This window comes from Aricia agestis, chromosome 17, assembly GCF_905147365.1.
Source record: "Aricia agestis chromosome 17, ilAriAges1.1, whole genome shotgun sequence".
Lineage (NCBI taxonomy): Eukaryota > Metazoa > Arthropoda > Insecta > Lepidoptera > Lycaenidae > Aricia > Aricia agestis.
In genome coordinates this window covers 8,432,043-8,449,139 of record NC_056422.1, presented here as the reverse complement: position 1 = coordinate 8,449,139, position 17,097 = coordinate 8,432,043, and the positions used below count along the sequence as shown (strand labels likewise).

The window sequence follows — 17,097 nt, the reverse complement described above, 5'->3', positions numbered from 1 at the left end:
CCTCCTAAGTAATTAATATTAATTGTCTCTGAGTGCAGCTGATAGAAACTGTATAATACACTAGCTGTCCCGGCAAACATTGTTTTGCCATATAATTTTTTTTTGTATGAAAAATAGATGTTGGCCGATTCTCAGACCTACTCAACATGCTCACAAAATTTCATGAGAATCGGTCAAGCCGTTTCGGAGGAGTATGGCAACGAAAACTGTGACACGAGAATTTTATATATTAGACTAGCTGTCCCGGTGAACTTCGTGTCACTTTAAAACAACTAAAAACAACTTAAAACAACATACTAGAAATAAGAACAAGTTAGCAATACCAATGTTCAGACTAGCCAAAATAAGCAAATCCTTTAAAGGCCAATGTATACGCCTATACAATAAAATCCCAGAAAATGTTCAAAATCTACCTTTAAACAAATTTAAAAAAGCAGTTAAAGAACGTTTGTGTGCTAAAGCGTATTATAAAGTCAATGATTTCTTCGAGGACAGCACACCTTGGGAATAGGGTGGCTCCATGCAGGTTACTTTTCTTTTAATTTTGTTACATAGCTGTAAGCCATAACATTGTAATTTTCCATTTTTTTTGCAAAAGATGGCCCCGTGCGAGTTTCTTACGCCGGTTCTTCTCGGCGGGGTAGTTCCCGAACCGGTGGTAGGCAACGTAGTTTCTTCGTTCGACTTTCAAAAAGTGTATCATGATACCCATTTTGAATAAAAAGATATTTTATTTATTTATTTATAAACCTTCCCTGGACTTCCACGAATATTTTAAGACTAAAATCAGCCCAATCCGTCCAGCCCTTTTCGAGTTTTAGCGCGACTAACACATTTGGAAATCCATTTTTATATATATAGATATTATATATTTTAAACAGCATACCTTCATATCAATAATTATTAGTACCCATAGAATAAATAATGCAGTACCTGCAGTGAAAAATTAACTATTCATAACATTTGTGTGCGAATGTTTGAATTGTAAAGCAAACAGTCATCGTCGCATGTTAAAGGTTATGCAGTAGGGTGAATTTCCCAAACGGCTTTTTTTTTTGTCTTCGTTGAAATTACTATTAAAAAAAGGGAATATTATTGTAAATTATTTGTTAGTATTCAATGGGTAGATATAGGATTGTGGCAAAAATATAATATGCCTAGGACTATTACAAAGGTAGAAATAAATAACTTAAATATCTATTTTTATCAAATCGGTGCTGTCCCTCTACTTTTTTTTCAAACAAAAACGCTTACATACTAGCAAATATGAATAATTTAAGGGTATAACTTATATTGTTTCATAGAATATTAGTTTATCTATTATTATATACCACATTTTATTATTTAATTAACGATTATAGTTACCAAAACGCTGCATATTCCCGTGAACAACATAAGTATGCCATTAAAATGCTCTCGGTCAAATATTTTATAATATCGGTGATTTAATTTTTTTAATGTAATTAATAGTTTTAAAATTGTTGTTTGGTTCTAATGAATATAGTAAGTGATTAAGCTTCATTATCTGTAACCAAATTTATCTTAGATATAATGAATTTTTTATAATTTCCTAAAAAGTGCGTTTTTTCTCACGTCGCTGCTCTCATATCGGTGTAATCGGTGGTCATTTTAACCACCGGTATGATAATTTACACCGAAATGATAAGAAAAAACGAATCGGTGTCTTAAATCTAATATCGGTGTTTGGAATCATGACCAACGCACAGTTTTGTCACATCGGTGGATTGCTTTATCATATCGGTTGATAATTTTACCATATCGGTGAATTGTTTTATCATATCAGTTGATCTAGTGGCATTTCGTAAAGTATACAAAAAAAATTACAAATGCGCAAGAATGTAAAAATGAATGGAATGGTTTTTACTTAATTTTTCTTTTCACATCTAGTTCATTTTATTTATAATATCTTCTCTTATAATTCTTATGAGTCTTTATTTATAATAAAGACAACGATGATATATATTTTTTTAATTCTAAGTCCCTGCATCAAATATTGTAAAACATTTTAAAAATATTTTAATTTTATTTTAAGAACTCAGTTCTTTATCAAAATAAATATATAAATATAATCTTATGAAGATAATATTATCATATCGCTGGATTAGTATGTCATTTCGGTGGGTAAACTTATCATATCGGCGCACAGAAATAAAAATCGGTGCCGGTTTATCCTATCGGTGGAAACCACAATTCAAACTTAATTTTCTCCTTAGTCTTAAATGATACGTTAGTGATATTAAATTTGGGAACATTTTGTGTCCTAAAAATACATAAAACCTGAAAAGTATATAAAATATGTATAAATAAAAAAGTTCACCGATATGATAGAAAAAAGGTCATTTGTTGAAATTCACCCAGTAACAATACGCCTATAAAACTCATATTGCAAAATATGATCTCACAAATTGAGAGATTATAATAAAGCGCACATTCTTATAATATTTTGTACTAGATGACGCCCGCAACTCCGTTGATCCAAAATTTGTTTATTTCGCGAACCCTACATTTTCCCGGGATAAAAACTATTCTATATCCTTTCCCGAAAATCAAAGTATCTGTAAACCGATTTTCCTGAAATGTGTTTAAGAAAATCGGTTGAGAGGCTTGGGCACGAAGAGGTAACAAACAGGCAGACAGACAGACAGACATACACGCTTTCGCATTTATAATATTAGGATGTAATTATGTTTTCGGAGTTGGAAATGATAATTGTCATTGATTTCATTATACTTAAATCAATTTTTTACAATATTCTTTTCATTTATTATTCGAGCCTCAATTCAAAACTTTACAATATTCTTTTTTTAAACTTCAATATACAATGATGCCTATGCAGGTTTGAGAATTAGCCCATCGAGAAAAACATGTAACTCGTAAAACAAACAAATACGAGTACTCGCTTGTGAGCGGTTTTTGAACCACAAGCTCGCGAGTGCTTGTGGTTCAAAAACCACTTATCTGAATATTTTCAAATATGTAAAGGTCCCTAAAGTCCATAATTGCTATCATCCAAAACACTTGATCCAAGTGCGTCTACCCCTGTTAAAAAGAAATAGTCTGTACAATACGTATACCTTTTTGGTTTTAGCCCAAGAGCCAGCAACGACCAAACTTTCGTCATTTATAAAAGATGAAAGGTTACCTATTTATAACCCCTATAGAGGTAAGCACGACCAGCAACTGTGGAGTTTCTGTCGCGGTAACTTAGGAGGTATTCACTTCTGAAGGTCTACCTGATCTTCGATAAAGAGTTAAGCTCAAATTTTTGGATAACTGCAGGAATCTTCTCAGTTGCTCGTCGTTTCTACGTATAGACGTAGAAACTCCTATAGAGGAGTCATGAGCAGCTTTGATAAAAAGTTAAACTTAAATTTTTACTTATTTTCGTTTTGGACAACTGTAGGAATCTCCTCAGTAGCTTGTCGTTCCTACCTCTGTAGGGGTCATAACCAGGTAAACTTTCAGCTTTTAAAAATTACGAAAGTCTGACTGTCCCTGGCTCTTGGGTTATTTGAACAATGCGTGGAGCTCTCAAATCAGTGGACAATGAAAATTTGGGAATCCCGTATGCATGGAGCCGGGTAGCCGGAAAACAAACGCATCAGATATCGATTTTCTTTTTTTTTAACATACGGTATAGAATTTTAAGTAGGAAAAATTGTATGTATGGTTCGTTAAACCGATAACGGTATTTTCGGTATTATCTACCGCTAATGTACTCGTATACATAGACTTTCAGGCAAACAATTATCTATATTAAAAGTTATTACCAAGGTAAAAGTATGTCTCTTTGTCTATCTGTCTGTTACTTCTTTACGCTTAAACCGCTGAACCAACTTTGCTGAAATTTACTTTTTATCCCGGAAAAATGTGTGGTTCCCTCTTTATAAATGAATTTTAGCTTTTAATTTTAGTTTCACATGTAATATAGTTACCACGTAAGTAGAGTCTGTGATAGTAATAAAAGAAGCGGTATTAATCGATGTAAAAAATGGAAATCATAATTTAAAATAATGTTCGTAAATACGAGTATTATATCACTATAAACAAATATTATAAATAGCTTACAACTAGAAGTAAAATGTGTGCAAATAGTAGTACTGATGTAAATACTAAGGCGAAAGAGGGCGAAAATATTCTCCTTTTTAATATACCAAATAGGTACTTTACAGACGTGCCAAGTTTGCTATCGCTAATGTAAAACAGTAATATAAAAATATTATGATCTTCCATGTATCTACTATCAGAGAAGTTGATTCCTAGGGAGATGCGGACCTTGTAATTTGCTTGTGTTAAGTCAAACTCATCCGACCGATTACAGCCAACATTGCATTGACAGCCGACCACATGACGTAGGTCCGTCAACTGCCTAGGAATCAATTTCCCTGATGGTACTATCAGGAAAATTGATATTTTCATCAGATTGATAGGCAGAATATGGCGGATCTACGTTATTTAGTCAGGCTACGTCAAGTTAATGGGGTTGATTCAAACCGCATTGCATTTCTAAGTTTATATGGATTTGACAGATTCGCAAGACGTCTCACGCAATTGAAATCTGCCAAATCCATACAAAGCCGCGCCGCGCCTCGCCTCGCCTCGTCGCGTTGCGGTCTGAATTGACCCTGCCGTAGACATAGCTCGACTAAATTTCGTCTGTCATCATCCTATGAATTAATTTCTCAATTAGTACTTAGCTACTTTTTCGTTTTGAGGGTTCCGTACCCAAAGGTAAAAACGGGACCCTATTACTAAGACTTCATTGTCTGTCTGTCCGTCTGTCTATCAGTAGGCTGTATCTCAAAAACCGCTATAGCTAGACTTCTGAAAATTTCACAGATTGTATTGCTGTTGCCGCTATAACAACAAATACTAAAAACAAAATAAAATTAATAATGAAGGGGGGCTTCCATACAAGAAACTTGATTTTTTTGGCCTTTTTTGGTCGATTTCAATAATAGTAACAATTTTACACTTGAAATTTTTGTAAAATCCTTAATTATATATGTACTTTCATAATTAATAATAATATTTAAAAAAAATGGGGGACTCCCATACAAAAAAACACAATTTGTGTCTTACTTTTGCTCTATAACGGTACGGAACCCTTCGTGCGCGAGTCCGACTCGCACTTGGCCTATTTTTTTCCATATCAGTGTATGATGGATCAGTGCAGACGGGCCCGTACTCGTATTTTATGAATGCCTATAACCGATCTCGAGATATATATATAGATTATAGACAACTTGGTTATCATAGTTATTCATTATCGTCGAATTCAGTGTCGAATCCATACTTCCATACTAATATTATAAATGTGATTATCGCGACTATTTGTCTGTTACCTCCTCAATTTTCTGACGGCAAAGTGTTGATGAGCGGTAAATGAAAGCCAATTATTTTTTCATTATTCAAATTGTTCGTTGGAGATTGGGCTGATATTCAAATTTTTGTAATAAGAAATTGGCGACTCGACAGTTTCTCTCGTAGCGGCCAGTTCATTATCGACACAATTTTATTATTAGTAATTTAAAGTTATAATTAAAACTGTTTACAAACAATCCTTTTTTCATTATAATTATTTTATGTTATAAACTTTTACTTATAAGTTATGATAGATTTTTTATTCAGTCTTCTCTTACTTGTTAAAAAAATATATTATATACTGTACACATTTTGGCGGCACCATAATTGTGCCCAAAGCTTTTTTTTGTAACTACTGGTAAAAGTTTAAAACTACTATGAAGATTTTGACATTATCTGTCAAACTCTTCATTAAATAATTATAGTTTAATCATTAAATGTCTCTACAAGTCGGGCATTAAATTGCAATTTTATTAAAACCAAAATGTAAGATGTATAAATAAATAATTATTGTTGACCTTAACTTTACTGAAATTATCACTTTATATCCTAAGATCCGACCGTAAAATTCTGCATGAATCGTTTTTTTCGATCAAATATATTTTAAAATAATCTTTAGAACGTATAGAATGGATTAATGTTGGGTTGCCTTGTTAAAAGTAGCCGCAAGTACCTCTAATTGAGCAAAATGAAAGCCCGTAATACAAACTTGCGTGTATTCAATAGAAAAGTAAGAGAATTAAGAAGGAATGATTGAGGAATGACAGGACAATACACATAAAAATAAAAACGCCTGTTATATAAAAATAGCAATCTAACATTTACTGAAAAAAAATATACATGCAAATAATGCATTTATCTCATGAACATTCAACATAATTAGAGGTACTTGCGGCTACTTTTGACAAGGCAACCCAACATTAATCCATTCTATACGTTCTAAAGATTATTTTAAAATATATTTGATCGAAAAAAAACGATTCCTGCAGGATTTTACGGTCGGATCCAATACTATTACTTTTGTCGTAGTTATCCAAATTGTAGGATACAATACTGAAATATTATAAAGTCGTTCCAACTCGGATCTCATATTTAATCTCCATATTTGACTCACATTCATGCATCGTCTTCAGACGTCTTGAGGGCGTAATACCTACCCCTGGGGTACACCAGACACATTAGTGGGATTGAAACCTCTATCTCAACTTGGAATTGCAAAACAGTGCTCTCCTGATTCAAAGGAAATATTTTTTTCGATTTCTGATGGCGAATCGAATTTATTCGCGTCTCGTCCGCTCGAAAAAGTTAGATAAGGTACAAAACATTATGTACAATGGCCGTAACCATTGTTGGTGCCAAACAAAAACCGTACCAACCCATATGTTGCTAAGATAAAAGTTAGGTTCTATAGCGGTCTATTGAATCTATCTTTTATTTGCCAAACATTGCGAAGTTGCGCCGCGTACCTAAACTTAAGTCACATTTGAAAAAGTTCCGAAAAGTTGATTATTTTACTACCCAAAACTTCATGGCTAAGAAAGTATAGTTTATCGCGTAGAAACCGTGCATTCTTCCTTGATATTTTATGCTTTTATTATTATTCATACTCGAAGCCTCCCGCCCAATCTCATCAAAATCGAATTATCAGCACACAATTATTACAAAAACAATAACTTTTATTATTTTCATACGGATAGGTTCAATCGCAGTATCAAAAACGTAATGTTCTAAACATAAAGTTAGGTTAGTTATGTGTAAAAGCGACTGGCAACCCTGGCACGTTGAACATACAGTATCGCATTGAGTTTAATTTAAAAATAGTAAATGTGAAAATATTGAAAGTTATTTGTTCGCAAAGTATAGTGTGCTGAACACAGGACCTGTGGTATTATTCACAAGTGAAATTGTTCACGCGGCGTATCAAAATCAAATAGAAACAAGTGATAATTATCTACCTTCACTATATTTACAACCAGACAAACGTCAAGAAGCATCGCGGATTACCCTCAACTCAATCATCTTATAACTGTCAAAATCAACTGACAGCTGTCAAATTTGAATTTGACATAGTCATAGGGTTGCAAGGTAGTAAATTTTGAGCTGAAACTGGCAGAGTAAGACAAAAAGAGAGTTAACAACTGCAAAAACGTAGAGGGACGCACTGCTTCGACCAGGACTGCTGGAGGAACAATCAGAACTCCTGCAACGTCTGGAACGTCAAGCTTGTAATTAAGTTATTTACTATTGTAATAAATTTAAGTTGACCAGTAGCTCCTATTGGAACTGCCGCCTAGCAATAAGATAGGACTAACAACACCATTGTGGGTGGTTGTTAGATTAAGATATTTTTGTTAAGCGTTTAGGGACAAATACACACACAGTATATTATCTATATTATATTATCTAGGTTAGGACAGTTTTTCCTTTATTGGGGAAACTGTTAGGATAGGATTTTACTTAATTTGACATTTTATTTTTATTTATTTATTTTATTTTAATTTACAACCTACTCTAATTATTTTATTCAATTCAATTTGGCAATATTATTTAAATTGTTGAAATTTGACAATTTTTATTACAATACGTATTATTATATAATTTGACGTGTCCCCTCTGACAAATACAAAAATGTTTCACACCCCCAAGCGCCCAAGTGATACATTTACGATCTCGCCGCCAAATAGCAATAAAATGGACGAGGGCAGAGCTCAAACGCAGCCTGCGAAAGCCTCCGCAGTGCGTAAAAGTATTGACAAGCCAAAAGCGCTAAGCATTAGTGCTTTGTCTCCCAACAAAAAACATACAACAAGTCAGGAGCCTTCTGCACCTAAAACAAAAACGACAAAAAGAGCTGCAGTCGTAGAAGAAGCCGAGAGTCCCTCGGTAACATATAAAACTAGAACGGAGGAAGGTAGAGCCTGTCTCAGCAGCGCGAAAACCTTTATAAACAACTCAAGATTTCTTAAAACAGAAACCAAAGATAAGGTTGTCGCAATGCTGGACAGACTATTCCAAATTATAAAGGAAATGGACCAGGAACTTACGACGATAAAAGCTGGAGCACCCGGAGAACTGGGGAGAGACCCTATACATCCTCCCCAGTCTTCCGGTATCGCGATGAACACTATAGAAACGGAACTGCTAGAACACTTAAAAATAAACAATAAACTAGTGCAGGAAAATATTAATGTCAGCATGAAGGAAGTGATGAGGAAGATGGAAGAGATGAGAGGAAGCATGAAAGAAAATAAGGAGAGTATGGAAAGGTTAAACTCTATCTTGGAGAGTAGTACAACTGTAGCCAAACCGGCGAGCTATGCTAGTGTTGTTTCGAGATGAGTCACGGAGTGACTCTCTGAAACTAGGGCCCTACACTCAGTCGTAGTTTCCTCCAGGGACGAGCAAGAAACAGGAGATGAAGTAATCGAGAAAATAAGGAAGGCTGTGGACTCAAAAGACGGATGGGTGAAAGTGGAAAGGGTAAGGAAAGTGAAGAATAGAAGAGTGGTCGTCGGCTGTATGAATGAGGAAGAAAGGAACAAAGTGAAGGAAAGATTGAGTAAGATTGAGGGATTAAAAAATTGGGCACATCGATAACGGGTGAGAATCTGCCATCCATCCTGGGGGGGAAAAAGCGGGACATCTTCCTAGCTTTTTGCAGGACGATCGTGGGTGTAGTTTATAAGAGAAATAGCAATATTATAATCTGTGATAGGTACTAATTGGGTTCTATTGATAGGTTAACAGCTGTGATAGGATAGTTTTTGGATCGTGCCACTGTTTTATTGAGTTTTTACTATTGATATTGTATTAATTTTAGAAATTTTATTTGTAATTAAGTATTAATTTGAACATTGTAATAAATTGGCAATTTTAAATTATTCATAAGTATGTCGTAAACAGGAAATGTATTTGGGAAAAATTGTATTATGTGAATTAACAAGCCCTGATAATGTTAGGGGGAGAAACTAAATAAAAACTATGGGGCTAACTTGTCGCTAGCGGTCGTTGACTCCCTGTCAAAAACTTGTCATTTTCTGTATGCCACGATAAACAATATCTGACACTTCATTGTCAATCGCGGTTGTTATGGAAAGACAAGTTTTTGACAGGGAGTCAATGACCGCTAGCACAGTATAGCAATATGATATTGCTATACTGTGCCGCTAGCGACAGTGGCCCCAGTGAAGTATATCAAAGTATGAACTTATATTACAAAGTTTTCGTAGTAAAAGTTATTGCTGTGAGATGCATTTTCAAATGAAAAAGGATTATTTGTATTAAGCGGCGGAATGTTTGCGTAAGCGTCTCCCCCGAATTCGGAACAATTCAATACCCAGTCCCATAGGCTTTGGCGGAAGATAGAGACGGAAATGTACTGAATACAAGCTACGGGCGCTGGCATTCGTTAGATATTTTCGTCGGCTATTTCCATAGACTCTCGTCAAAAAATTCGATGTCGTTTGAACATAGATGTTACATCGAAAAACAGACTGTTCATAAATCATAACCCAAAGAACTTATGTTAGTTTTCACGTCTTGTTTCGATATATTATAACTTATAAGCAATAGGCATGCTCTATTTTTACGTCTTATTACTTATTTATTATGATAAATCTAATACCCCTTTTCTTCTTTTATAAAATATATTATAACAGTAAAATAATAAATTACACATTAATAATATTATAATTAATTTTGTTTTTCTAAAATGTAGAGTAATATTGTAGAAAAACGAAGGTTGAAACTAGTACTCGTAGTAATGAAAATTTAAAAAGTTCAGTGGTATAGTTAGGTTTGTCTTTATCATATTTGATTGAATTTTACTACAAAATCATAGCAAAATTGATTCTATCATAATAATTCTGCCTATCTTCACTGTGAATGATCAAATGTAGACGACGTGTAATCAGGAGCTAGCGTCCCCGTGCTCGAACTTTTCCATCTGCATAATGAATACATTCACGTATATAATTTCATAACGAATGAATATCATTCTAGCCATTTTATTTTTCTGTGATTTTCATATTAAATTGAAATCTGAGTTTGTTCTTTCATTTGCTGATAATTTTCTGGTCACACATTAAAAATAACCTTGCCCACATTCTTATCTTTTTTGTCAAGTCGAAACAATAATAACAACATAATATTTATATTTTACAAGAGAAATATCAAATAGCTTTTTGATGTTTCTTTTCCTATGTTATTTCATATTTTTACTTTATTCTAACTCTTTATTACAAACCGTTGTTTCCCTTATTAATTTTTCAAAAAAAAAAAGAACAAAAGACCGCGAAAATAATTAAAATAAACAGCGCTGTTCCCGCGCGAAGGAGACCAATCAAACTCGATGAAGCACCGCGTCAGCCAACTTATTCCCAAGTTGGGTTACCAACTTATTTGCCTTACTAGTTATGATCCTTAATACGATCTACATATTATTAGCTTTGAGGAACTTGATAATGAGGAATGGAGCCTTCTTTGTACAATCAACAGAGCAACGCGGAAAAGTTGGTTCGCTATGTTTTGACTGCGAGTTCAGATTTGAATGTTTATTTTCCAGGCCGTAGTTCATTTTAGTTTCATTCGCGGAGGAAATACGAGAAAAAATAAAGATTTTATATGATTTTTCAAAGCTGGCAATGTAAACAAATCTAAAGACCCAACTTGTTTGATCGTTTTAATTACCTTTAACTTAGGAAGATATCTTATATCATAATCTAATATAATAAAAAAAAATCAAAAGTTTATTTATTTATGTATCCCGCTATTGTAGTTAATTAATAATATATTAAAAACTAGCTTTTGCCCGCGGCTTCGCTCGCGTTAAGAAGTATTATTATATACAAACTTTCATTAACCCCTATTTTAACCCCTTGAAGGTGGAATTGATCAAAATCCTTTCTTAGCGGATGCCTACATCTTAATATCTACCTGCATGCCAAATTTAAGCCCGATCGGTCCAGTGGTTTGGGTTGTGCGTTGATAGATCACCATGTCAGTCAGTCACCTTTGAGTTTTATATTATAAACGAGCTTTTTCCCGCGGCTTCGCTCGCGTTAAGAAGTAATATTATATACAAACTTTCATCCCCTATTTGAACCCCTTGGAGTTGGAATTTATCAAAATCCTTTCTTAGCGGATGCCTACGTCATAACATCTACCCGCATGCCAAATTTCAGCCCGATCTGTCCAGTGGTTTGGGCTGTGCGTTGATAGATCACTATGTCAATCAGTCAGTCACCTTTGAGTTTTATATATATAGATATAGATGTTATTAATATAAAAACTTTAAAGCTATTTATATAGCGTTAAAGTGTAGACTTAGGACATTTAACATAGTGTTTCATTTTCTCTACAATACAAAACTTTACGTTACAACTATTAGTTATTACTATTTACTACATCAATTTCCTCAAACTGAAAATGGCACTAAACAACCCAGAAGTATAAGACCACGCTTTCGATATGCAGTGTTTTTGATGTAACATATTATATTTTCTATAGGTAGGTTTATTTTATGGAGCACAGTTTTATGAAGTTGGCAATATAACACAGACACAAAATTAACTCGGAGTATCCAGTACTTTAAATGTTAAAATGTAAGTGCACTTTCGATATTAAATAAAATTTCCAGGATTGCATTACAATTTACAGCTGAGGTATTTCATGTTTTATAGCTTTCATTACATTTACATTTTAATCCAACGTTTCAACTTTATATCTTGTAAAGTAAGGGTAGGTTGCACCAGAGGCGTGGTTAAAGTTATGGTCAAAGTTATGGTTATAGTTAAAGCTAACTTTAACCTTAACTTAGACCACATAATTTGACAGATGAGAGCTGGTCCGACAAGATTTTAAATGAACGTGGGCGGGGGCGCTACTGGTAAAGAAGAACTGTCAAAAATGGTGTTTTTGTATGATGACAGCGTTAGTTCCTTTTTTCGCCACGTCCATTTAAAGCCTTGTCGAGCTCAAGGTTATCGTCAAATATGGCGTCCATTATTGACTTTAACCAAAGATTTGACATTTTGCATTGTAGTTAAAGTTATAGTTAAAGTTACAGTTATAGTTAAAGTAAGTTGGTGCAACCCACCCTAAGAATATTGAGTACGGTACTCATTAATTGATTTAATAAATCATTGCACGAAAGTTTTATCCATATCAAATTATAATATAATATTTATTATATTATATATTGAGACGCAGCAGTCAATTCCTATAAAAACTAGACCAAGAACTTTTAACATTTGAAATAGAATAATTTATTCGATACAGATACGTGTTCGCCTGCAATTTGCAAATGCGAATTTCCACGTCGGTTCTAATGTCACATCGCATTTTATAAATGTCAGAAAACGAGAGCTTTGTTTCGAAAGTTATAAATAAACCTACTATTGCTCGGGATAAAAACTAGCCTATGAGTTAACTCAAAGCCTAAATAACTAATTCTAAAAATAAAATTCCATCTACGGCTTTTGCGCAAGGAAGGAACAAAAACACTCACAAGTCACAACCTTTCACAGCAATTTATGCATGTGAATTATCATGTCGCATATCTTATATATATAAAATTCTCGTGTCACAATGTTAGGCCGCGTACTCCTCCGAAACGGCTTTACTGATTTTAACCAAATTTTATATGCATATTCAGTGGGTCTGAGAATCGGCTACTGGGTACTTTTTATATTGATAAGTGCATTTGTTGAATAAATAATAGTAAATTATTACAACTCGAGACTGACGGTGACCATTGTTTGTGCGACGGGATAGCGATGGACGTTGCCATGGTGACATACTTATTTAGTTACTTCAATAAAATAATACAGGTGAAATACTTTATATGGCAAAGAAACGTTTGCCGGGGCAGCTAGTTTATACCTATCTAATTATTAATTTTATCATTACCTAGAACGTTATTGCTTACAAAATGCTCTGATCGTCTTAAATATTTTTACTGTAAAAAGAGGTAGAAATTGTAGCATAACCAACTAGTTACTAGACTATTTAGACATCACAATTAATAATAAAAGATATCTAAAAATGTTGTAAACGCGCATAATAATTATTCTCAATTTTTCTACCGTTTATCCCCAAAATACTTATTCGATTTTAATAATTCTTTGGGCAATATTTGGTACGGTACTTTCAGATTGGACATAACTATATCTGGAATATCTCTATGAAGTAGCGCACGGTAATATTATTGGAATGGAATCACATGGGACCATTCCCGGTTATCTTTTCCTTATCAATATTTGCGGGGACAGAACCAACTTTTTTACTATATTATTTTTATATTATCGGTATTCTGTGGTTTATAGATAGGATTTTTATCAAACAAACCAAAATATAAAATGAGTACACAATGAAATATATTTGTTCAAAATCTTTTATGTTTTTAAATTAGTATCTTGATAGGTTATTCTGAATGCAGTATGTTGTATGCTTAATGCTTATAAATGAATCCATAATAATAACATTATAAAAATGTGTCTAAAAAACGGAAATCATTAGACATACACATTATACGTCTATCGAATAGTCCGTGCAATCCACGAAGACGCGCCCCACCACTTTTTGGGTGAGCATCTTTCCCTTTGACCGTGACGCTTTTTCTTAATTGGTATATTTATTGTAGTGTGCGCATGCACTCATAGGTAGTTAGTGTGTACCGATAACACTCAAACATTGGCGAAAGCTTGCAAACGTCATGTACTATAAACGATTAGGAGGAATAGTGGGGCGCATCTCCGTGGATTGCACGGACTATATCTTTATAATTTTTTAACAAAATCTTTTTGAAAATGGCATAGAATTGTTTTTATCGAGACAAAATGTACGCTGCCTGGGATATATATCTACGAATTTTTGAGCAAATACTGCAACATCCAGCGAAAATATTTTCCGGGGACCGGGAGACATTTTCGTGAATTTAAAGTTTTGCATTTAAATCTCCATACGTCGCGTATGAACTCTATCAGGAGTCGCCCGCCGTGACGGTAGAGTTCACGATTATTTTACCTCGAAGTATATGTAAATTTGAGCTTTAAGCCCTTAATATAAAGGTCATAGAGAGGTAGAATAACTACGAACATGCGTCGTAGTACAATATAAACTTGACTCGTATTTAACCCGCGTATTATCGGCGCCATATTTATGGCTTTATGTGACTTCATAATGTTCTAGCCACACAATCATGTAGATTGCGCAGTTTCAGTTTTAAGTTCGACTATTTGTTGTTTTATTACTCAGTTACTATGAAATTTATTACTCGGAAGGATTATGACTCTAGCTCTAACGAAGAACTTAAGTTAAATAAACTTAATATTTTTAGGAAACGAAAATAAATAAATTATTATCACTATACCTTTCTACGAATAATAAAAACTAATACCTTTATAACTTCTAATACCCAAGTTTAAACTTTTTAACCCTCTTGGCTTTTTTTTTTACTTTACGGAAAGAGAAAGTTAAAAAGGTACTTAACAAATTTGTTTGACGAACAAGGACAAAGCTATATTATCATTTATATTATGTTTAACTACAAATGTAATACAGATTTTAATATTGTGTGATCTGGTTGTTGATAAAGATTAATGGATATTTTAAAGGATATTATTTATTAAATTCTGAATACGTTATTATTCATAGTACAATAGTATCTAAGTGCAATCATAATAAAACGTTAATAATCTTACCTTTTTCGATTTGCCGTTTTTCCTCAGGAGTTTCGCGCAGCAGAGTCCCCTAGTATCAGGCAGCGGCGCGGGCGGGCGGCGCGACCAGCACAGCCGTTTTGGGCTCGCAGCCGCCTCACTCCGAACCTCCTCCTTGTCCATCCCTACGGCCCTACCGACCCTAAGGACCCTAGGGCCTTGCTCCCGGAGCCCTACGTCTACTCACAACCGAAATATCGATGCTTCACATGAAGCATTTTCACCTTACAAAAAGCGATTGCTACGTGTACTTACTTAGAACTATTAGACAACTTAGAATATAAGTTCGACAGCTTTGTACTAGTATTAATTTTACCCTGGAGACTATCTACATTCTAGAAGAGGTCGCAACGTCCGGCTTAACATCTGAAACAAAAAAAAAAACATTAAAATCCGTTATTTCTTCATGAATCATAATTAAAATAATTTTTCTTCACATTTAAAAAATCGTTAATTTTTCCCACTGAAAATATTTTTTCTTCATAATAAGTAACAGATATTTTTTTGCTTTTAGGTTGTCACATTTAGTTAAGTTCTCATAGGAAAAAAATTGCAATAAAGTTATAAATCGCTTGAGAATATTTCATAATATTTGTAATTTTCGTCAAACTCGGGAGAAAATGCGGGCGTCAAACTTTATTATGCCCAATTATATGAAAATTATTGTAATTTCCTATCAATTTTCGTTACCGAAATTGGCGCCTACATTTTTTTCTTCGATCTCAATTATCCTTTATATTTTGCAGCAAAAAGTTTTATAGACTTTTCGCTTAAGTATATTTTTTTTTACTTTTTAGAAATTTTTATTTTTTTAGCAATAGAGGTAATATACATAATTTAACAATTTGACTAAAAGAATAAATCATTAAATTAGTGATAAACTCGAGCTCCAATTGGATCTCAATCATCGTTCGTATTATAATGAAAAGTCAATACAATCGTAACTGAAGGATTAAAATTAATTCAACGAGTTTTAACCGACTTTCAAAAAGAAGGATGTTATGATTTCGTCTGTATATTTTTCTAAATAGTAATATAATATTATAGTGTGAAAGTGTCCGAGTGTCTATCTGAAAATGTTTTTTTAAGTTGCACCTACGCTTTATCTTTAAGCTCTAAACTGATTTGGACGATTTGTAGTTAAAGATACTTTGAGTCCGGGAAAACGATATAGGTAAGTATTATCCGCGAAAACGCACGCGGTTCCCGCGGCATGGACAACATAAAACGCAGATCTGCAGCATCTAGTAATTTAAATTAATATAATGTGCTGCTCATTGACTTCAAACTTTTAATTTTAAGCCGAAGTTATCTCAGCAATATTAGGTGCGCGGCGTCGGTTCTATGCCAGCTTATATCCCGTTCTGTTTGTCTTTCGGGGCAATAAAATGAATTTTATGCAAATCATACGAATTCTATACATTTTTGATGAGACTCCGACATATCCGGAGCGTTTAATTAATATATTTTTCCATCAAAACTTGGTAATATTCAAATAAGCGAAGTTTTCAGGAGATGTTTAACCGGGGAGGAATTCACGATTTACGCGCGTTTGAATCCCAGTCGAATAATAGAAATGCTTCGGTAAATGTTATCCGAAGTCGGTGGATTTTTGATTTTAAATTGTATTAATTGCGAGGGAAATTTAAATCTTATCTTTGAATGGAATTATTATCTTGTTGGGTGGTCTACACGTGGCGGGGTCTCCATTTGAAGGAATATTTTGCACCCTAAAATGTAAGTCTATATTTTACTATGTTAACTCTACAGACTAATATTAATAGTCATTGAAATATTATAGACATGCTGTACAATTATAAAGATATGACATTGCACTTTTAGATATACTATGTAATAAAATCTAATGACAAACTTCTAAATTATTTGTAAAAGTAATATAATTCTTGTTTGTAAAATTATTAATAAAATAAATATAAAGCTTAAAAGTTAGTTCCAGAAATTAAATAATTACATATTAAAGATTTTTATAAAA

The 17,097-nt window shown here is 33.5% G+C and overlaps 1 protein-coding gene across 1 annotated transcript in view; it reads right to left on the bottom strand.

The window, feature by feature from the left end:
• Positions 1-17,097, bottom strand: part of LOC121735676 — a 75,128-nt gene that overhangs the window by 54,844 nt on the left and 3,187 nt on the right. The window contains exon 2 of the mRNA XM_042126578.1: positions 15,087-15,283. Within this exon, the coding sequence (XP_041982512.1) occupies positions 15,087-15,283 (197 nt within the window). The remainder of the gene's footprint in view (positions 1-15,086; positions 15,284-17,097) is intronic.